The sequence below is a fragment of the Ailuropoda melanoleuca genome, chromosome 1, assembly GCF_002007445.2.
Source record: "Ailuropoda melanoleuca isolate Jingjing chromosome 1, ASM200744v2, whole genome shotgun sequence".
NCBI classification, from domain to species: domain Eukaryota; kingdom Metazoa; phylum Chordata; class Mammalia; order Carnivora; family Ursidae; genus Ailuropoda; species Ailuropoda melanoleuca.
Genome location: NC_048218.1, coordinates 67,181,212 through 67,205,296, shown reverse-complemented (window position 1 = coordinate 67,205,296; position 24,085 = coordinate 67,181,212). Strand labels below are relative to the sequence as shown.

The following is a 24,085-nucleotide window of genomic DNA, read 5'->3' as shown; positions in this document are numbered from 1 at the left end:
GCAAAAGAGACTTCAGGCATAACCAGAGAGTAAAAGGAAAATCATGAGAAAATAAAACTGATGTCAAGGGAAAACATTTTTGAGGAGGGTGAGGTCAGCTTTTACATTGCTGAAAGAACCCAGAAAGATGAGGACTAAAGGGTATTGTTGGAGTTTAGCAACATGAGAATAGTTAGTGAGTTTGTCAGTATTTCTCCACTCTGGTGCTGGAGGCAAAACTAGATTGCAGTGGGCTGCACAGGGAATGGGAGGTGGTGTTGCTTGAGAGGATGCCTTGTCACAGTGTGCCTGTGAGGGGCCAGGGATGAGAGGGTGTTAACAGTTAGGTGTGTTGTCAAGGGAATGTGTGTAGGTATTTTAATATAGGAGAGTTAATCGATACGCTGATGAGAAGGAGCTTGCAGAGAGTGGAAGTTAGAAAATAGGAATACGGGATATAGTTGGGGTAGAATCTAGAGTACTGATGGGAAGAAGGGTCCTCAAGGAAGGAAGAAATAATAGAGGTGGATGTGTTTACTGGCAGGAGATCCTACTAATTAATGGCTGTGTTCAATGTGTGAAGCTTGGTTGGAGAGTGACAGGTGGCAGTATCAGAAGTTTCCCATCTTTATGCAGAATGGTAGTTATGAGATTAGGGAAACAAAAATTACTGAGCAGCATGGAGATGGCGGTTAGAGACCATGAGTTTAGCACCATAAATTTTTTTCAAGTTATTTTTCAAACAAATTTTATCTCTATCTCAGTTTCACAGTAAAAATTATGAAGTATGACATCTTTTATTATCTTTAAAAATATCAAAAGAAAATATGGTTGTTTAAAGTTTTTTGAATTTGTATTGGTGTGTACATGAAGCTAGCATATGGTTAAATAGAATCAGTTTCATTGTTCTCAGGAACTGCTGTTTTGTCTTTCAGTTTTGACCTGTTTTCATGAGAAAAAAATAATGTTTTATTTATTTCCTGTTTCAGGAGATTTACGGAACTAAAACACTACAGTGATGAACTACAGTCTGTCATCTCACATCTTCTTCGAGTCAGAGCTGTAAGTGGTCCCCAAGAGCTTTTTGACACACATTCATAAGGAAGTGCTTCTCACCTAACCACATTTTTAAATAAGGGATGGTATTTATTATGAGTAGCTGATTTTTGCATTCAGATTTGGCCTGTTCATCATCCAAACTGCATTTTTAAGAAAATGTGAAATGTTTTCTGGCATAAACAGCTTGATGGTTTTCAGCCTGTTGTTTTCCCTGTAGTTTGTATATGGTTGTTTGTCCATCTTGTCAAAGGCCTGACTTTTCAGTGTTGCAATATAATTAAGTAAGTGTGGGAGTTTAGATCTACATGTAATGATATCCTCATACTTTCAAGGTTTTTTTTTTTTAAATAGTGAAATAGTTTATGTATGTTAGGCCATCCTGTGTCTGTGCTTTTAAATTCTCCTAAGTAAACTTTTTTGAGATAATGGTCTGCCATGACTAAAGAAATTAGAAATTGAGGTGTAATCACTGAAATTAGCCATATGGTTGGCTGTGGTAGACATGGAACCATTAGAACCTGCCTGTACTAAAGACTTTGAAAGAGGTGCCTGGGTGGCTCAGTCTGTTAAGCGTCTGCCTGTGGCTCAGGTTGTGATCCTGGAGTCCTGGATGGAGCCCCGCATTGGCTTCCTGCTCAGCAGGGAGTATGCTTCTCCCTCTCCCTCTGCCCCTCCCTCTCCCTCAGCCATGTTCTTTCTCTCTCTCTAATAAATAAATAAATAAATAAAAATTTTAAAACAACAACAACAAAACCTCTTAAAGATAACTGGGATACCAGGTGTAGGATCCCAGCTTAGATGGATTGGAGTCCTCTTGAACTATATTATCTGGAATTTGTTTTAATGAGAGCATCTAGTGGTGAGGAGTAGAAAGTGGGGGCCATTTTAGATGAAACTAGATTGGCCATATAATAATTGCTGAAGGTAGGTGTTGGGAAATGGAAGTATATTCTACTGTTCTCTACTTTTTGTATGTTTGAATATTTCTGTGATAAAGAGTATAAAAAAATAGGGGCGCCTGGGTGGCTCAGTTGTTAAGCGTCTGCCTTCGGCTCAGGGTGTGATCCCGGAGTTCTGGGATCGAGCCCCACATCAGGCTTTTCTGCTGGGAGCCTGCTTCTTCCTCTCCCACTCCCCTTGCTTGTATTCCCTCTCTTGCTGGCTGTCTCTCTCTCTGTCAAATAAATAAATAAAATCTTTAAGAAAAAAAAGCATAATAAAATAAGGGAAAAAGATCCTTTTGAATATCTTTATATTGGCCCAGTCTCCAGTTTAACCATTCAGAATACATAGACTCCCTGAATAAATTATGAGATACTTTCTAAAAAAAGAAAAGGTACCTGTGAGAATTCGTAGGCTAGAGTCAAGAACTGGGTATTGGGAAGCTGTGGTTTGATAAGGTAATTAGACAACAGTTCTTGTGGAAAGTTGGGGGTAGGGGGGACGGAGACACCCCAGAAGATTGGAAGAATAATTCATATAGCTTTGTCTTTTATGCTAGACCTTGGAGAATTGATTTAAAGAGAGGTCTGGCTGATTGTGAAAGCTGAATCCTTTTTAAAGGCCTTCAGCCGAAGGGAAGGGCAGGGAACACTGTAGAAAGCCTTGTTTGCCAGTGAGGTTAATAGTTCTGGGGCTTCGAGGAGGCAGAGGTACATTATTGTGCACTCATGTGACCAACCCCAGGTACTGAGAATCTCAACAGTCTTTCAGACGCAGAAGAAAACGAAAGGACAAAGCAGAAAAACCAGCTAGAATCAGATTTATCAGAAATCTCCAAGATGAGTGGTGAATTGAACGGAGTGCAACAGTTAAACACTCAGAAAATCTGTGAAGTACAGGCAATAAATTTAAGTGAGACCTACAGGAGGGAGACATGATCGTCATTGCTATGAGCCTGTTACAGATCAGTTAGCCTGAAGGAAGGTATATGTGATTGCTTTCTTAAAACAAAGACAATTGTCACAAGGCAAGATAATCATAGTGATTATGTCTTGTTTTCCGCTGAAAGTATATTTTTAAATGTGATTAATATTTAATAACCTTTAAAGATTATGGCAAACACTTTTCCCACATGCCCTACCTTCAAGAACCTCTCTTGGCCTATTCTCTTTTGTCATTCATTTCTCGCCTCAGATTCCTCCCTCAGAGAAATCTTTCCTGGGCATCTTATTTTCTATCATTTTCTGTCATTTCTCTATCATATTCTGTCATTGCTCTTGTCTTTATAACAACACTGTCTGGCATTGTGTTCTGTTTTAGTTTGTTAATTATCTCCCCTACTCGTATATGTGAGCTCCACAAGAGCCGCTTTGTTTTCTCACTGCTTAATCCCTGGGATAATGCCCAGCTCATAGTAGACGCTCACTATATATATAATTCATTGAATGAATGAACAAATGAATGTATATGCTGACATTTTTGTGTTTAAAAAGATCTAAAGAGGGGTGCCTGGGTGGTGCAGTCGTTAAGCGTCTGCCTTCAGCTCAGGGCATGATCCTGGCGTTATGGGATCGAGCCCCACATCAGGCTCCTCCGCTGGGAGCCTGCTTCTTCCTCTCCCACTCCCCCTGCTTGTGTCCCCTCTCTCGCTGGCTTTATTTATTTATTTGATAAATAAAATCTTAAAAAAAAATCTGAAGAAACGGATAAATTGCTCCTTTTATTTTAAATTCCAGTACAGTTAACCTACAGTATTATTTTAGTTTCAGGAGTACAATATAGTGGTTCAGCAATTCCATACGTCACCCAGTGCTCATCACAACAAATGTGCTCCTTAGTCCCCATCTCCTGTTTCACCCGACCGTCACCCACTTCCCGTCTGGTAACCATCAGTTTGTTCTTTATAGTTAAGATAAATTGCTTCTTGAATTTAATTATAACCAACCAGGGAGAACTGGTTAGTAATGTATATGTGAAAAGAACCTTTAAAGAAAACAACCTTGTCATCAAAGAGTTTGTAATACGTAAGTAAGAGAATTGTGGGTGTAGATATTTATCCCAAGCTCTTTGTTTGTTTTTTGCTTAAGATTCTATATTTTATTTAAAGATTTTATTTATTTATTAGAGAGAGAGAGAGCAGGCATGAGGGGGCAGGAGGGGCACAGGGAGAAGCAGACTCCTTGCTGAGCAGGGAGCCTGACACAGGACTTGATCCCAGAACCCTGGGATCATGACCTGAGCTGAAGATAGATGCTTAACCAATTGAGCCAGCCAGGTACCCAAGATTTTATTTAAAAAAAAAAAAAAAAAAAAAAAGAATAAAGATCTTATTTATTTTTTTGTTAAGGTTTTATTATTTTTTTTTAAATATTTTATTTATTTATTTGTCAGAGAGAGAGACGGAGAGCACAAGCAGGGGGAGTCGCAGGCAGAGGGAGAAGCAGGCTCCCCGCTGGACAAGGAGCCAGATGCAGTACTCCATCCCGGGACCCTGGGATCATGACGTGAGCCGAAGGCAGACGCTTAACCGACTGACCCAGGCATCCCTGAGATTTTATTTTTAAGTAATCTCTATATCCAATGTGGAGCTGAAACTTAAAACGCTGAGATCAAGAGTCAAATGCTCTACTGACTGAGCCAGCCAGGTGCCCCTTCCTAAACTTTATGAAAACAGGCTTCAGAAACTTTAATGACATTAAAGATAACTTGAGCTCTTGAAAGGAAAGGCAGCACTTGATCTGTGAGTCAAATTGAAATTCTTAGTGAATGAGAGAAATGCCAGTGAACAATATAGGATGCTTTCTGATTAGCTAAAATTTTAATTGTTCTAAAATTGGGAGAAAGACTATTCAGTCATGGACAGTAACAGAAAAGTAGAAATGAAAGGTTAAAGTCCCAACACAGACAGAAGCCTATAAATAACACAGAAAACACCACAGGGAGGTCCTTTTTGTAACATTCAGAATGTCAGGAGAAGAAGGCTTAGAATTTGTTTGAGACAGATGATGAATTCCTTTATTTATTTATTGTGTTTTATTTTTGAGATAGGATGAATTCTTAACAGATGAAGAGAAAATAGAATTATTTGACTATCTTTTCTGTCAAGGAGAATTCTTTTGAAAGTAGAAAAGGCAAAAAATAAGTTTTAGATTGGATTAAAGAGTTAAATATTTAAGAGATCAAAACAGAACAACTGGGAAGAGTAGGTGGCCTTGGACTGAGAGGAGGTGGTTTTAGACAGTGTCTCTGCCATTTACTGGGTCCTTCAGACAAATCCAGTAACCTTTCAGGGTTTGTTTCTTGGCTAAAAAATGGGAATATCTGCCTGGCTCATAGTAGGTACTGAATAAATATTTGTTATATGAAGGTGCCTTATTCTTAGAATTATAAGACTCAGATGAAATAATTTGTGTCTTGTAAATAACAGAAAGATAATATTGATCTCTAATATTTATTTACCACTGTATATCAGCCAGTGCTCAACCATGTTACAATATTCTTATCAAGTTCCCACAATAGCCCTTCAAAGGTAGGTACTGTTACTGTCCCCATTTTGTAGACTAGGAACAGGGGCAAAGGAAATTAAATGAAATTAATGATTTGTTTGATATCACACGGTAATAGATGTGTGGAGCCAGAATTTCCACTTTTGTCTGACTCTGGAGCCCACGCTCTTAACTAGCTACAAATGGTATATTGACAGAGGACATGAATTCAAGTAGATTGAGCGAGAAGAGAACTGATTTTCATTGAGTCATCCTCCTTAATGCCAGGACCCTTACAAATGTCATCTTATTTAATCCTCACAAAGTTATATGATGAAGGTCATTTCCACATTTCCAAAAGAAGGATGTAATAACAAGGCTTGGAGTGGTTTAATAAATCTCCAAAGTCAAACCCTAAAGTAAGAAGGAGCTGGAATTTGAACTCACATTTGACTGCAAATCCTATATTTCCTACTGTAATATATGCTGCCTCTTTAGGGAAAAATCAAATTTAAAAGGGAGGGGGATGTTTATCTTTGCAAATACTGTAAAAGTGCAAATTATGATTATTAAAATACTACTTGACCTTTGTAGTGGTAAAGGTGGTAATACCTAGTGTTCGTGAACCATTTGGTGATGGTGGCAATATAAAGTCTTACATGCCGCTTGTTTGGGAACCATTGTGGCAGTAAGTTTCAAGATTTAAATCTCATCATCTTTGAATCCTTAGGAAGTAGTTCAAAAGAAATGAAAAGCTGTGCACGTCTAGATTTTCAAAATAAGATCATCTAATAGAATGTCCTTACACCGTCCTTTTTAACATTTAGTCAGCTACTACTTCAGTGGGGATAGAAAAGGCATTCTTATAGTTCCGAATGATTCTGAGCTGGGTAAAATGATTGGATGAGTCTGTCACATTTCTTCTGCTGTCATAGAATTTGCTAGGTGTCACTCTTTCCCTGTCAGTTGTCAGATGATCAGTTTTCAAAAAGAAAGACTTGTCAACAGAAATGAAATTGAATAGCAGTCTGGACTAAATCACTGGGTACAGCCCCTTTTCCTTGGCACCAATATTCTTGATTACCAAAGACCAATGAATTAATTTGGTTTTAGGTTTTAATCATTTCTGTTTTATTTCTCTGCCATTTTTGCTTTTCCTTTTCTCTAGAAATGATAATCTTTGGTTATAGTTTTTCTTTGTTTCATCTTCTTTCTCACTGCCTGATGATCTAGGTACAAGTCATGTTTTAGTTAGATCCATTTGTTTCCATGAATAGTTGATACCAAAAACATTGGTCTCATAACAACTGCTGAGTGTCTGTGTCTGTGGTCTAGTTCATGGGTAGGTAGGTCCTCATGTGGTTGCTCACCTTTTTGGTATAGGAAGACTCTTGCCTCTTTTGGGTATGCTCTGTGGGCCGAGTTACTTGACAGAGTTCTAATTACTATGGTAGAAGGTCCTTTTGTACCAGCTGTCAGGAGTGATATACTTTAAAGAAATAAACTTTTAAATCCTTGGGATTTACAAACTGTCTTTGCTTTTTTTTTTTTTTAAGATTTTATTTATTTATTTGAGAGAGAGAGAGCATGAACAGGGGTAAGGAGTAGTGGGAGAAGGAGATGCAGACTCCCCACTGAGGAGGAAGCCCAATGCAGGATTTGAACCTAGGACCCTGAGATCATGACCTGAGCTGAAGGCAGATGCTTAACTGACTGAGCCTCCCAGACACCCCCAAACTTTGTCTTTGAGCATTTATTTTGGATCTGCATTTTGTACTTAAGTTGCTTGTAGTTCTGTTCTTTTGTGGTTAATACATGCTCTCCCGCTCTTCCATACTTAATATCTTAGTGGATGATAAAATGCTCAGCTCTCAAGAAGAGGTTTGATCTTTAAAGTTCAAAGATCTAGGAAAGCCAATGGTCTAGAATGACATTTTCCATTTCATATTCTCTGGAATGCCAGTTTTGTATGATGTTTTCTACTGCAAACCATTTCTCTCTCATGAATAGTCACAATTTGTATATGGTGTTAAAGGTTTAAAAAGTTCTGCAGAAAAGAAAAGTGTTAAATTTTCTCATCTCAGTGTTTCCCAAACTTACTTGATGATGGAACAACTTAAAAAAAAAAAAAGCAAACAACCTTTGACACTCTCTGTAGGACTCAAAAATAATTGGGAAATAACCTCCTTAGAGAAATTAGTTGAGAGGTCTGGGGAACACTGTGGAATGTTTCAAGCAGAATGAAGACTATGAGCTTTGTCCTGAGTCTAGTGCACAGATGGGCAGACTTTTACTGAAGGCCAGATAGTAAATATTTTCAGCTTTTGGGGTCATATGATCCCTGTCATATCTGTTCAGCTCTACTATGAAAGCAGCCATAGACAATGCTGACATGACTGTTACAATAAGACTTTACAGAACAAGGTGCAGTCCTTTGGTGTGCTGCTCCCTGGTCTAGTGGGTATATGTTCCTTTAGGGCAAGCCAAGGAGAGATGGAAAACATTTTATGTTCCTGTCACCTGCTCCATGTATTTACAGTGCTGGTTCATTCACTTTAAATTGAGTAATTGAAAGGGTTAGTATTTGTTGTATGGTTGATGCCTAATTCTCAGATTATTCACATTTGAGTGAGGAATTAGGGACATAATTTATCTTCAGGACGTTTAGAAACTGTGTACCAAGAATTTTTTTTTTTTTTTTTTTTTTGTATACCAGGAATTTTTTTTAGGGTTTAGGATTTTTTGTGGGATTACCTTTTGGTCTTCAGTTTGTGTCCATAACACTTTGGAGGAGAGTATGTGGTGTTTTTTTGTCTTTTGTAAAATTTCCCTGAACAGGTAGGCGGTATATATTTCATCTCAAACTAAATTATAATTCTGTTTTTATTAAAATATCTAACGTGTTGGTTAGAAGGATTTATCATGATAAAGTAGCCTTGAAGTATGTTGTATGTATTCAGCATTTATGTATAAAGCTATCAATAAAATTGAAAATGTTTGTTTTTCCCTCTGATAAATGCCACCTTAAGGACGTTATCATAAGGAAACAATCTGAAATTTAGAAAAAACTTTATTCTCGGAGATGTTTATTACAACATTATGTATAATACTAAAAAACTTAGGGATAGCTAAATATCCAACACGGAGTGCTTATATATTTTATACACTGCTAGGTGGAATTTTATGCTACTATTTAAAGTGATATTTATTAAAAGTAATACTGACCTGCTGGATAAAAATATTATCACTTTTTAAAAAACATCTATTTATTTATTTATTTATTTGAGAGAGAGTAAAAGAGAGAAGAGAGGGGAGAGCATCAGAGGGAGCAGGGAGCCCAGTGCGGGACTTGATCCTGGGACTCTGGGATCATGACCGGAGCCAAAGTCAGTTGCTTAACCAACTGAGCCACCAGGTGCCCCTATCACTTTTAATATAGGAAATTTTAAAACAATAAAACATGTTTATATATGTTCTTGATTTTGTGTGTGTGTGTGTATGTGTGTATATGAAAGCAATTACATAAATATGACAACAGTAGGGCTTTTTTCTCCCCATGGTGAGACTTTGGGAAATTTAAGTTTTTTCTTTTTCATATTTTCCAAGTTTATTGTACTAAGGATTTTTTTAAAAGAGGATAAAATTTCCCTTCTTTTAAAGAGTAAACTGTTATAACTTTGATCTAATAGTAATTTCTTTTAAAAATTTATTCCAGAGAGTAGCAGATCGACTCTATGGTGTATATAAAGTACATGGGAATTATGGGCGAGTTTTCAGGTAAGCATTATATAAATTTTTAAAAGTAAATGATTTAGTCACCATATAGTACATCCCTGGTTTTTGATATAAAGTTTGATGATTCATTAGTTGTGACTAACATAATATAATAAAAAAGACATTAAAAAAAATAAATGATTTAGCTCTAATTAGCTTTTTGCCTGAGAACTATAATTCTTGAAAATTTATGGGTCTGAAGTGTAGAAGTTAGTTTTTATTTTTTATGTTATGGTATAATTAATTACTTAATTTTTTATTCAAGTATACTTAACATATAGTGTTGTATTAGTTTCAGGTGTACAATGTAATGATTCAACAATTCCATACATTTCTCATTGCTAATCAAGATAAGTGTACTCTTAATCCCCTTTCCCTATTTCACCCATTTTGCATCCCCCCCCACCCCGCAGCCCCTTTTGTTGGCAACTAGCAGTTAGTTCTCTGTATTTAAGAGTTTGGGGGTTGTTTTTTTTTTGGATCTGTCTCTTTTTTTGTTTTGTTTCCTAAATTCCACATATGAGTGAAATCATATGGTATTTGTTTTCCTCTGACATTTCACTTAATGCTATACTCTCTGGGTCCATCCATGTTGTTGCAAATAGCAAGATTTCATTCTTTTTTATGGTTGAGTAATATTCCATTGTGTATGTGTATACACACACAGTGGATAAGGAAGATGTGAGCTAGATATATATTTATATTTATATATATTTATATTTATATATATCTAGCTCACATTTTCTTTATCCATTCACCTATGGATGGACACTTGGGGTGCTTCCATATCTTGGCTATTATATATAATGTTGCAGCATACATAGTGGTGCATATATCTTTCTGAATTAGTGTTTTTGTTTTCTTTGGATAAATACCTAATAGTGGATTTACTGTATCATATGGTAATACTATTTTTAATTTTTTGAGGAACCTCCATACTGTTTTCCATAGTGGTTACATCAGTTAGTATTCCCACCAACAGTGCAGGAGGATTCCTTTTTCTCCACATCCTCACCAACACTTCTTGTCATTTTGATTCTAGCCATTTTGACAGATGTGAGGTGATACCTCACTGTGGTTTTGATTTACATTTCCCTGATGATTAGTGATGTTGAGAATCTTTTCATGTGTCTGTGGGCTGTCTGGTTATCTTCTTTGGAAAAAATGTCTATTCAGATCCTCTGCTTATTTCTAATTGGATTATTTATGGGGTTTTGCTGTTGGTTTCTATAGGTTCTTTATATTTTTGGATATTAACCCCTTATCAGATATATCATTTGCAAATATCTTCTCTTATTCAGTAGGTTGTGTTTTCATTTTGTTGATTTTTTCCTTCACTGTACAAATGCTTTTTATTTTGATGTAGTCCCAATAGTTTTGGAGAAAACTGTTGTTTTGGAGAAAACTTTTGTTTCTCTTACCTGAGGAGACATATCTAGAAAAATGTTTCCTTTGGCTGATGTCAAAGAGATTACTACCTATGTTTTCTTCTAAAAGTTATGGTTTCTGGTCTCACATTTACATCTTTAATCCATTTTGACTTTATTTTTGTGTATGGTGAAAGAAAGTGGTCCAGTTTCATTCTTTTGCATGTAGCTGTCCGGTTTTCCCAGCACTGTCTTTTTTCCGTTGGATATTCTTATCTCCGTTGTTGTAGATTGACCATATAAGTGTGTGTTTATTTCTGGGCTTCTATTCTCTTCCATTGATCTATGTATCTGTTTTTGTGCCAATACCATATTGTTTTGATTAATACAGCTTTGTAGTAGATCTTGAAATATGGGATTTTGATAGCTCCAGCTTTGTTCTTCTTTCTTAAGTTTGCTTTGGCTATTCAGGGTCTTTTGTGGTTCCACACAGATTTTAGGATTATTTTTTCTAGTTCCATGAAAACTGCTGTTTGGTATTTTGATAGGGATTGCATTTAAATCTCTAGATTGCTTTGGCTAGTGTGGCACATTTTAACTGTTGGTTCTTTCAGTCCATGAACATGAAATGTCTTTTTATTTGTGTCCTCTTCAGTTTCTTTCATTAATATTTTATAGTTTTCAGAGATGAGAGGCCTTTCAGCTCTTTGGTGTTTTATTATATTTAGTGCAGTTTTAAATGGTTCTTAATTTTTCTTTCTGCTGCATTATTAGTGTACAGAAATATTGTAGTTTTCTGTATATCAATTTTATGTCCTGTGACTTTAGTGAATTCATTTATCAGTTCTAGTAGTTTTGTGGTGGAGTCTTTAGGGTTTTCCACATATAGTATCATGTCATTTGCAGGTAGTGAAAGTTTTATTTCCTCCTTACCAATTTGGATGACTTTTATTTCTTTTTCCTGTCTGCTTGCTGTGGCTAAGACTTCCAGTCCTGTAATAGTGGTGAGGGTTGACTTCCTTGTTCCTTTACTGATCTTAGAGGAAAAGGTTTCATTCAGTTTTTCAGCATTGAGTATGATGTTAACTGTAGGTTTTTCATATGTGGACTTTATTAATGTCTTCTAAACCCACTTTGTTGAGAGGTTTTATCAAGAATGGGTGTTATACTTCATCATATGCTTTTTCTGCATTTATGGAGATGGTTGTATGATTGTTATTCTTTCTCTTGTTAATGTGATGTATCATGTTGATTGATTTGTGAATATTGAACCACCCTTTCATTGCTAGAATAAATCTCCCTTGACTGGGAAAAGATCCTTTTAATGTATTGTTGGATTTGGTTTGCTAATATTTTATTGAGAGGTTTTGCATTTATGTTCATGAGAGATATTGGCCTGTAGTTTTGTTTTGTTTTGTTTTGGTAGTATCTGTCTGGTTTTGGTATCAGGACAGTGCTGGCCTCGTAGAATGAATTTGGTAGTTTTCCCTCCTCTTTTATTTTTTGGGATAGTTTGAGAAGAATAGGTATTAACTCTTTCTTAAATGTTTGGTAGAATTCACTTATGCAGCCATCCGATCCTGGAATTGTTCGTTGGGAGTTTTGGGTTTTGTTTTGTTTTTTTTTTTTTTTTACTGTTCATTTTCATTGCTAGTAATCAGTCTGTTCAAATTTTCTATTTCTTCCTGATTCAGTTTTGGAGGGCTATGTTTCTAGGAATTTTATCCATTTCCTCTAGGTTGTTCAATTTTTCAGCATATATAATTTTTCATAATATTCTCTTATAATTCTTTTTATATCTGTGGTGTTGGTTTTTCTTGTTATTTCTTGTGTTTTTTTATTTTAGCCATTCTGACAAGTGTAAGGTGATACTTTATTGTGGTTTTGATTTACACTAGATAATTTATTCTTATTGATTTTTTTTCTTGTGTTGGTTTTTATTTCTCCTCAATTTATGATTTTATTTGAGTCTCTTTTTTTTTGAGTCTGGCTAAAGGTTTACCAGTTTTATCTTTTCAGATAACTAGCTCCTTACAATATCAATATCAGAAAGTTCTGTTCTGAAATGATGTCCTTGATAGTAGTTTTCAAAGTTTTTGTTTTAGAGTATTTCCTTAAATAAAAAATAAGAAATCCAATATATTGAGCGGATAAAAATGAAACTACTCTGAAGCAGTGACCAGTGCCCTTTACTTTGTTGGCAGAATGCCCAAAAAGATTCCATTAGAAATCACTGTTTTATAGAAGTAGTGATTTCTTTTTATTCTTTCTTGGTGTAACTTTATAATTTTTGAAGGATTTTGCAAGATGAGTTTTTCAGTCTTGGGGTAATTTTAGTGATAATTAATTTAGAATATCTTCTTGTGTATAGTGTTTGCATATTCTGTTAATTTTTGAACCTTTTGTGGATTTTTTTCTATTATTTTGGTTGTGACATCTTATCTTAGAAGTTGTTATCCAAATCTTTTTTATAAGAAAATGTCCTTGCTAATGTTGCATTATAAGTCCTTTTGATTGGATTAATTTAAAAATGATTCATTTTACATTTTCAAATAGGTAATACATTCATATGGCACAAAATTCAATAGGAATAAAAGCTTTTACAGTGAAAAGTCTCCCTTCTCTGTTAACCATCCAGATCTCCTTCTCTGAGACAGCTAATGCTAGTTTTCTTGGTTTCTTATGTATCCGTCTAGTAAAATGTAATACTATAAATATATTAACATACAAACACATGCATTTTCTCTCTCTCTTTTTTTTTTTAACATGGAAGGGGAGCATGTTGTATACATTGCTATGTTGACTTGTTACTTGCTTTTTTTTTTTTTTTTTTTTTTTTTTTTTTTACTGAAGAGCTGCTCTCCAAGGTCGATTGTTATCATTAAATACCTGTATTGAGTTTTATCGAGGAGGAGGAAGATCATAATTTATTTAACCAATTTCTTCTTGGTAATGATTTCTAGTCTTCTGTTATTTCACTCACTGTTGCAATATTCTTGTTCGTGTCATTTCGTGTGTGTGTGTGTGTGTGTTTGTAGGATAAAATTCTACAGGTTCTACAAGTGTTGTTACTGCCTCTAAGGATAATTGCATTTGTAGTTTTGGTAGATATTGCCAAATTGCCCTGCACAGAAGCTATTAACCTCTCACCAGCAAGGTATTAGTATCTGTTTTCTTACACCATTACTCAACAGTACATTAGCAAGCTTTTGTCTCTACCAGACTAGTGAAGAGGAATGGTTTCTCGCTGTAGTTGTAATTTGCATTTCTTTAATTATGAATGAAGTCAAACATTTTTTTATTATGATTAACAGTCTTTTTTTTTTCTATTTCATAATCTATCTGTACATATCTTTTGCCCCCTTTTTTTCTATTGGGCTGATTTTTTTTTTTCTTAAATAGATTTTTATTTGAGAGAGAACACGAGTCGGGGAGGGAGCAGAGTGGGAAGGGAGAGGGAAAAGCAGGCTCTGCCCTGAGCGCGGTGGGCTGATTGGTTTCTTAGTTGATGTACAGGAGTTCTTTATCTTTTGGGAGAAATAGGACTTTGCGAAATGATTTGCACTTTTTCCACTTTTGTTATATATTTTGACTTTTCTTATAGTGACTTTTGAGATGCAGAAATATTCTATTTATTAAATTCAGTTACATATAAATGATTAATTTTGCTCCTTTCAAAAACAATAGCCTCTGATTTTTGTGTGTATCTTAATGACATTTTGTTCACTGTGGAGTATAAAAAATACTTCTCGTCTTCTGCTTTTTTGTGATTTCATAAATTTTTGGTTCATTTGGAATTTATTTGAAATGTCAGGTGTGCGGGGCACCTGGGTGGCTCAGTCGTTAAGCGTCTGCCTTCGGCTCAGGGCGTGATCCCAGCGTTCTGGGATCGAGCCCCACATCAGGCTCCTCCGCTAGGAGTCTGCTTCTTCCTCTCCCACTCCCCCTGCTTGTGTTCCCTCTCTTGCTGGCTGTGTCTCTCTCTGTCAAATAAATAAATAAAATCTTTTTAAAAAAAATGAAATGTCAGGTGTGAGATATGGAGCCAGATATATTTAATTAACTTATGAGAGTAGCATATTTTCCGTAAGTCTTTGGTTGATCAATACATTGAAACTCAATGCAGGTTGGGATGGTATCAGGATTATATGACGTTTTTTATTTTTTATTTTTTTAATCATGGTAAATGTACTCTTTGATCCCCATCATCTGTTTGATTCATCCCCCACCCACCTCCCCCCTGCTAACTGTCAGTTTGTTCTCTGTAGTTAAGGGTCTGTTTCTTGGTTTGTCTCTTTTTTTTTCTTTTGCTCAATTGTTTTGTTTCTTAAATTCCACATGTGAGTGAGATCATGTGGTATTTGTCTTTCTTTGACTTATTTTGCTTAGCATTATACTCTCTAGCTCTATTTATGTCATTGCTAATGGCAAGATTTCATTCTTTTTTAGGGCCAAATAATATTCCTATATATATATATATATATCTAGATATATATATCTCAGATCTTCTTTATCCATTCATCAATCGATGGACACTTGGGCTGCTTCCATAGTTTTGCTATTGTAAATAATGCTTCAGTACATGGTGTGCATGTATCCCTTTGAATTAGTGTTTTTGTATTTTGGGGGGGAAAATACTCAGTAGCGTAATTGCTGGATCATAGGGTATTTATTTCTATTTTTAATTTTTTGAGGAACCTCCCTAGTTTTCCTCAGTGGCTGTACCAGTTTACATTCCCATCAACAGTGCCAGAGGGTTCTGTTTTCTCCACATCCTCAGCCAACACTTGCTGTTTCTTATGTTTTTGATTTTAGCCATTCTGACAGGTATGAGGTGATATCTTATTGTAGTTTTGATGTGTATTTCCCTGATGATAAGTGTTATTGAACATATTTTCATGTGTTTGTTGGCCATCTGGATGTCTTCTGCCCATTTTTAAATTGGATTATTTGTTTTTTGTGTATTGAATTGTATCAGTTCTTTATTTTGGATACTAACCCTTTACCAGATACATCATTTGCAAAATCTTCTCCCATTCTGAAGGTTGCCTTTTAGTTTTTCTGATTGTTTCTTTTGCTGTGCAGAAACTTTTTATTGTGATGTATTCCCAATGGTTTATTTTTGCCTTTATTTCCCTTGCGTCAGGAAACATATCTAGAAAAAATGTTGCTATTGCTGATGTCAGAGATTACTGCCTGTGCTCTTTTCAAGGATTTTTATGGTTTTAGGTCTCACATTTACATCTTTAATCCATTTTGGATTTACTTTTGTGTATGATGTAAGAAAGTGGTCCAGTTTCATTCTTTAGCAAGTAGCTGTCCAGTTTTCCCAACACATTTGTTGAAGAGATATTTTTTAATGAAGAGAAATATATTGATAATTGTAAACATGTAAACAGGAATATATGGCTAAACATGAAGGAGTAGTATAATGGGAAGAAAGACAAATAGTAGTCACCTTCCTGAAGTCTGTTTCATTATGTTTGACTGACTTACAGTGGAACTCCAGCGAAGCTTGGGAATATCTTCATTTGAAAATTAACAGGGGGCACCTGGCTGGCTTAGTCGGTAGAGCACATGATTCTTGATCTTGGGGTTGTAAGTTTGAGCCCTGTGTTGGGTGTAGAGATTACTTAAAAATAAAACCTTAAAAAAAATTAAATCAGACACTCCCAAATGTAGCACATTTATTATAATAAGTAAATGGACTTGTATTAATTTGAGAAACATGTAGATAAAAGGTCACTTTGTTGAATCAAATTTCAAAGAAAATTATTTGTATCAGTTTCTCGTGATGAGATATTGTACAGTTTGGTCTTTTTGCCAACTCAATAAATGAATAGAAAACCATTTTATATCTAAAATATTTTATGAAAAGTGAGCCAGGGAGACCAGAGGTAGTTGAGGTAATTTAAGCAGGTGATGAAGAGCCTGAACCAGAGTAGTTGCTAGTAGGCATGTTTGCTGAGCTCCTGCTACCATGGTAGGTGCTAGGTTACCAAGATTTAACTTATAAGCAGCTGAATGACTAGAAAGATTGCAGTAGATAAGGTAGCAGAAGTAGCAGGTTTGAGGGATGAGTGAAAGGGTTCTATTTTGTATAGATTGCATTTGAGTTAAAGATTTCTGTCAAGCAATTGGAAATTTGGGTCAGCAGTTTAAGAGGCTGGTGAGAACATGAGTTGTGTATAAGGGATGAATCCTAATAGAATAATTTTTGAAAATGTAGGGTTAGGTGAGAATGTTAAAGGGGTAGAGTAAGTCTGTGAGAGACTCAGGGCCAAACTTTGGGAAATACGTCTTGTGTGTAAGGGTCAGGCAAAGGGGCCCCTGGCTGGCTCAGTTGGTAGAACATGCAACTCTTGATCTTGGAGTTGTGAGTTTAAGCCCCACACTGGGTATAGAGATTACTTAACTTGAAAAAAGAAGGGATCAGGCAAAGAAAAAGAACCAGTGAGGGAGACATTGGAAAATTGTTGAACTAGAAATGTGCAGTGTCAGGCAAGTAAAGGGAACACTTCAAGAAGAAGTTGGAGTTAAACTGTAGAGGTATTGAGTCCGATGAAAAGGGGAAACGGGTAAGTAAATCTTTGGTGTTAATATGGAGAGCCATTTTGTTTGAGTGGTATGGTGCTATTGCAATAGTCCTAGGAATGAGAGGAAAGTATTAAGGAAGGGAAGACAGCAAGTTACTTGTTAGACTTAAGGAAGTCCCTGAGGTTATTCTTGAAGGGAAGAAACAGGTTCTGTTTTGTTTTGTTTTCAATGGGGGAGCAGGGGGAAAGGGTGAAGTGGAGAGAAGACAGAAGATGCAGAGCTGTCTTAAAGCAGAAGAGCAGTAGGTTGTAGGAGGCAGCATTAGTCAGCCTCTGTCTCAGTGAAGCAAGTATCTCTGCTGAGAACAAGTCAGGTGGATTCTTTGGTTAGGAAGCTCAAGGGGAGTGATACTAGGGCAGTCTGTCTCAAATGCAGACAGTCTTGAACTTGGTGGCACAAGTTACGGCGCACCCTCTGCTTCCTCTTACCAGCTCCACCGGGGATTGGCTGGAAGGCACTGTGGCAAGTACAGTCTCTTTGAAGGCTTGAGTTCTATCAGTATATGCGAAATTTGCATTTTATTCCGTAAAACATCTGTGGTTGTTTAAATAAATGTATAAAACCTTTTCCCCCCTTCAAATGTAAAAGTAAAAGTCAATCTTCAGAACAGTTGTGCTATGTTTATCTCATGGCTTCAAATATCCATTATGAAGTATCCCAGTTTGAGAAGCACTGTTATGGGTATTAATTAGGAATGTGAGAGAGGATCGCTGAATAGTGCCAGTTGGTGGGGGGGTGTTTTTTATCTTTTGAGTACTACTGGCCTGGAAGAGTAATAAAAAATTCAAGATGAGTGTCCCGTAATTGGAAAAAAACTTACTTTGTTTTATTTTTGTTTTGAAATTTGAGAGGGGAAGAAAGAAATAAAAAGCTGCTTTCATCAGCTTTTTTTAAGTGGAGCCCAATGTTGGGCTTGATCTCACAACCCTGAGATGAAGACCTGAACTGATACCACGAGTCTAGTGCTTAACCAACTGAGCCACCCCTTAAAGATACTAAGTAATCTCTACAGCCAGCATGGGGCTGGGACTTAGGACCCTGAGATCATCAAGAGTTGTGTGCTCTACTGACTGAGCCATCTAGGCGCCCCTATAAGGCATAGATTTTAATCTAAGAGGTAAAGATGGACTTCAGGTTGTCACAAGTTTCTGAAATTACATGCCAAATTTTGTTGTGATTTTTTTTTTTTTCCTTCTTAGGGAAAAGGTCCATAGTTTTCATCAGATTCTACAAAAGATCCAAGACCCTTTTTGATCTGGTTCATCTGTGACAGTTACCCACTCATTAAGTACTTAGAAGATTCAGTTATTCCTCTTACAATATTGATGTTAGGTCAACTACCTCTGTTCCTTGTATGTTAATGGTTTCCTCCTCTCCCCTGTAAACTGGTTAACATTTACTATTTCCAATCCTAGACATATCCTTGGACCCCAGGTTAGAACCTTTTGTTTAGTAGTGCTTCTTAAATTTTAATGGGCATACAGATCACCTGGAGAACTATATTGAACTATATATATTGAATTTGAGATGACAGGGGTATGTAAAGGGGTATTTTGATGCAGTAGATCTGGAGTAGGTTCTGTGATCCTGCATTCCTTCCTTCCTTCCTTCCTTCCTTCTTCCTTTCTTTTCTCTTCTCTTCTTTCCTTTTCTTTCTTTTTCTCTCTCTCTCTCTTTCTTTAAGATTTTATCTGTTTATTTGTCGGAGAGAGAGAGAGAGGGAGCACAGTCAGGAAGAGCAGCAGGCAGAGGGGGAAGCAGGCTCCCCGCTGAGCGAGGAGCCTCATGTGAGACTTGATTCCAGGACCCTGGGATCATGACCTGAGCCGAAGGCAGATGCTTAATCGACTGAGCCACTCACGTGTCCCTGTGATCCCACGTTTCTAATGAAATTTTAGGTGGTGCTGTTGCTAGACCACAGAGTAGCAGAGTGCTAAGACTACATGTACCTTGAAATCTTGTGCTGATCCATAGAATCCAGTACATGTTTCCCCCCTCACATTTATTAATTAACTTATTGGTTCATTTTCTCATTTTACCTGTAAGCTATGAATACCATGTATTTATCAGGCTCTAAATTACTTAATAGGCATACATAGGTGATAAAGTGTGAGTCCTACCTTCCTTGAACTGGTTTTTAGTCTTGTTTGGTAAACAAAGGAATTAAATTTGGTAATGTTGGCGTTGAGTTGGTGGCACATAGGTGCTCAAAGATTGATTAGATGGATGAAGTGCTGGTGGGATGTCCAGTAGACAGTTGATCTGGACTATCCATTAAATCTTCTTTTTTTTTTTTTTCCTTTTAGAGAGAAGGGGAGAGGCTGGGGCAGGGAGAGGGGCAGAGGAAGAGGGAGAGAGAGAATCTTAAGCAGGCTCCATGCCCAGCATGGAACCCCACACAGGGCTTGATCTCACAACCCTGAGATCATGACCTGAGCTGAAATCAAGAGTCAGATGCTTAACTGACTGAGCCACCCAGATGCCCCATGGCATTAATTCTGGTAACATGACCTACAGTTACATTAACTATGATCGCTGCATTTTATTTTTGGCTGGTTATATTTGTCATCTGCCAAAACCCTTAGGTTCCTTTATCGTGTGAAGAACAGGGCTTTGGATATATTGAATTTGAGGTGACAGAGATATATAAAAGCAGAATTGTCCTGTAGGCATTATAAATGTGGCTTTAGTAAAAAAAGGTTAACTTGCTATTACTATCTTGAGAGTAGTTACAAACATATAAGGAAAGAAAATTATTAGAAGTGGCCTTACCTCTTTTGTTATTTAATCATAACCATAGTGTTGTGTAGGTGATTTATATGTTTGTTTTGCTTTGACAATATTAAAAATCATGTGAGGTTTTCTTCCTTCTAATACTATAAGCATATAATCTGGTATTTCAACAACATAAAAATATAAAAACTACATATTAACAAAATAATAGTGTCTTAAATTTTTTCTTTCATGGTATGGTGCAGTTGAAGAGGCTTATGCATTCTTTATGTAGGAGGAAAATTACAAACAACCTGAATGGCCAGGAAAATGGTTTAAAAAAATTGAATTGCCATATGAAACAATGCTTAGAATAAATTGTTTTAATAATACAGGAAAATACTGAATGGAAAAAAGCGTGATACAAAATTGCATGTACCATATGATCTCAGCCACATTGAAATGAGTAAAAAGACTGGGAGGAAATACATATATATCAAATTATTTCATCTCTTGGTATTTGGGATTACAGATTTATATTTTTCAGTTTACTATAATATACATAGTTAACTCCCATAAAAAGGAATTTTTATGAGAAGCATTTCATGGAAATGACAACAAAGGGCACCTGGCTGGCTCAGTTGGTAGAGCAGGTGACTCTTGATCCTGGGGTTGTGAATTCAAGCCCTACATTTGCTGTAGATTACTTAAAAATAATAAAATAAAATAAATCTTTAAAAAAAAAAGAAATGACAACAAAATGATCTGTAGTTCTAGTAGACTTTCTCATCAAATTTAGTGTAATTATTGAAGCTTTGCTGTATACCTAATGTTTCTGTACAAGTCGTCTTTTTTTCTTAGTTTAAATGCGGTCATCAGAATCATGCATGGAGCTTTAGACAGTATACATACCTCAGCAGTACCCCAGAGATTCTGATTAAGTAGACCAAGAGCAGGGCTGGCATCCATAGTTTCTCAAAGCTCTACAGTTGACTTAAACAGGCACCCTAGCTGAGAAAGTTGTCTAGAAGCAGAAGCTGTTTTGTGTGATACTTCCTTTGCACTTAGCAGCAGCTGCTAGCAACTTTTGAACAATTTAAAGCTTTCACTTCCATTTAGTTGTTAAATTTAAGGGGAAAGCAGCATATTTGAGTCACAGAAAATAAATCCAAATACAGATACTATATTGTTTAAAAGCTAGCTAAAAAAAAAAAAAAGGTATAAAATATTCCATATCTAATTCATGATGTGTTTGGTTTTATCTTTTTCTCCCTAGTGAGTGGAGTGCCATAGAAAAAGAAATGGGGGACGGACTGCAGAGTGCTGGTCACCATATGGACGTGTAAGTACCTAGAACAGTTAAGGTAAAACCCCGGGTGAAGTCCAGTGCTGAAGTGTTAGTGATTCTTCTGTTTTTATTAGGTTTGCTGGCCTTTATATTATACACCGTGGATCCAGATCTGACTTATGCAAGTTTATCTCAGGAATGCAAGGTTAATTTAAAACATTCAAAAATCAATCAGTCCAGTTCATATATTAGTAGAATAAAGAAGAAAACCTGCATATTGAATTCAGTACATGTAGAAAAACATTTCAGCATTCACTCACAACAAAAATTCTCGTCAAACAAGGAATAAAAGGAATTTCTTCAGTTTACAACTTAAAACTAGTATTGTACCTAATAGTGAAATACTGAAGACTTACAGATAATATTGTACTTAATAGTGAAGTATTGATGCTTTTCCCTAAGATCAAGGAATAAGGCAAGGTTGTCTGCTCTTACCACCTCTAATAAACATTGTATCAGAAGTCCTGGTCAGGGAAGAAAATCAAATAAGAGGGATCAATCTTAGAAAGGAAGAATTAAAACTATCTTTTTGTGTAGTTAACAGGATCTTTTACATGGAAAATCATAAAGAATCAACCAAAAATACTGTAGAACTAACAGCTGAATTTAACAAGGATGCGGAATATAAGATCAATATATAAAAAACAAAGTTTTTATATACTAGCAACAACAATTGGAAAACAAAAATTGAAAAGCAATACTTACAAAATACTGCAGATTAATTTAATGAAAGATGTGAAATACTTCTACACTGAAAACTTTATGTATAACACTGCTGAGAGAACATTTTGAAGACCTAAATAAATGGAGAGAATAAATGTATGTATTCATGGATTGGAAGACTCAGTAGTATTAATATGTCCATTCTTCCCAAACTGGAGTCCCAGGCAAAATTCTGATAACTTTTTAATGGAAATTGGTATACTAATTCTAAAACTTACATGGAAATTCAAAGGACATAGAGTAGCCAAAACAGTCTTGAGAAAGAACAATCCTGGAACATATTACCTTATTTCAAGACTTTGTGTAAAGATGCAGTTATCAAGATAGCTTTTGACGTAAAGGTAAACAATGGAACAGAATAAAGTCCAGAAATAGACCAGCATTTAAATAATACATTTCAAGAAATGGTTCTGGGATAACTGGTTATCTACATGGAAAAAAATTAACCTCGAGCTATATCTCATACCTTACATAAAAACTAATGCAGTTTGGGATTCCTAAGTGGTTCAGTCGGTTAAGCGTCTGCCTTCGCTCAGGTCATGATCCCTGGGTCCTGGGATCGAGTCCCGCATCAGGCTCTCTGCTCAGCGGGGAGTCTGCTTCTCCCTCTACCTGCCGCTCGCTCTGCTTCTCCCTCTGCCTGCCGCTTTCTCTGCTTATGCTCTCCCTCTCTCTCTGGCAAATAGGTGAATAAGGTCTTTAAAAAACAAAACAGGGGCGCCTGGGTGGTACAGTCGTTAAGCGTCTGCCTTCGGCTCAGGGTGTGATCCCAGCGTTGTGGGATCGAGCCCCACATCAGGCTCCTCCGCTATGAGCCTGCTTCTTCCTCTCCCACTCCCCCTGCTTGTGTTCCCTCTCTCGCTGGCTGTCTATCTCTGTCAAATAAATAAATAAAATCTTTAATAAATAAATTAATAAATTAAATAAATAAATAAAAAATAAAACAAAAATGCCTTTTGGATCTTATACATAAGTATAAAAGCTAAAATTAAAGTTTTTAGTAGAAAACACGTGAGAATATTGTTGAAACCTTCAAATTAGCAAAGATTTCTTAAAGAGAACACGGAAAGAAAAAAATTTTGAAGTGGTAAATTGTTCTTTATCAAAATTAAACATTTTGCTTATCAAAAGGTACTATTGGGGGAGGGAGGAATGGGGAGTTAGAGAAGATGAAGATGTTCTGGTGATGGTTGGTGGTTATGGTTGCACAACAATGTGAATGTACTTAATGCCACTTAACTGTACACTTAAAAATCAATTTTATGTTATGTTTACTTACCACACAGACACACACACACACACACACACACACACATGCACAAGACACCATTAAAATAATGAAGCAAACCACTGACTGGGAGTAAACATTTCCAACCACAATATATAAAGAACTCTTAAAACTCAGTAATAAAAAGACAAAAAATACTTATTTTATCTAAATATTTCTTTGGGCCATATTCAAGCTAACTGGCTACTTTTCAAGCAATTTGCTTAACCCTAAGAAGTTTTCCTGCATTCTGTTGATTTAGCATTTTCAAGAATTTAGGATTATCCCTTCAGTTGATTTATTTAAAGCATTAAATAAAATTCAGTACCGATACCTAAAAATCGTTACCACTTACATTTTTCTACCCAAGATGTGCCATTCATCTGTTCACTATTTCCTGTCTTTAGGCCACCAGCCCTGTGGTTCCTCTTTTTTGTTTCCTTAACATTAACTCTTTCAGAATCATAGATTTATGAGTTAAAGGCAGTTTTTCCTACTCTTAACAATGATTCTCAAGACTTTTTTCAGTCACATAGAAGAAATTCCATACTCTTGACAAATATGTTTGTAATTACAGAGTATGTACTTTGCTTATTGTATAAATCCTATAAGCACATAGCTTTTCAGTGAATCTTAATGTAGGTTTATTTATTTATTTTTACAACTTCAGTAACTTTTGTTTACTTGCCAACATAGAGCAGTCTGGAGACATAGAATATATTTTTCTTTTTTTTCCCATGCTAAGAAGTCACAATTAATTTGCAAAAAGGATGCCTATTATACCATTCAGTAATAGTACATGACATAACACATGTCCTTATGGAATTTATAA

General features: G+C 36.0%; 1 protein-coding gene across 1 annotated transcript in view; it reads left to right on the top strand.

Moving 5' to 3' along the window:
- SNX4 (sorting nexin 4) overlaps positions 1–24,085 on the top strand; it is a 63,674-nt gene that overhangs the window by 26,448 nt on the left and 13,141 nt on the right. Inside the window, exons 7-9 of the mRNA XM_034659852.1 lie at positions 969–1,041; positions 9,181–9,242; positions 21,192–21,257. Coding sequence (XP_034515743.1) covers positions 969–1,041; positions 9,181–9,242; positions 21,192–21,257 — 201 coding nt within the window. The remainder of the gene's footprint in view (positions 1–968; positions 1,042–9,180; positions 9,243–21,191; positions 21,258–24,085) is intronic.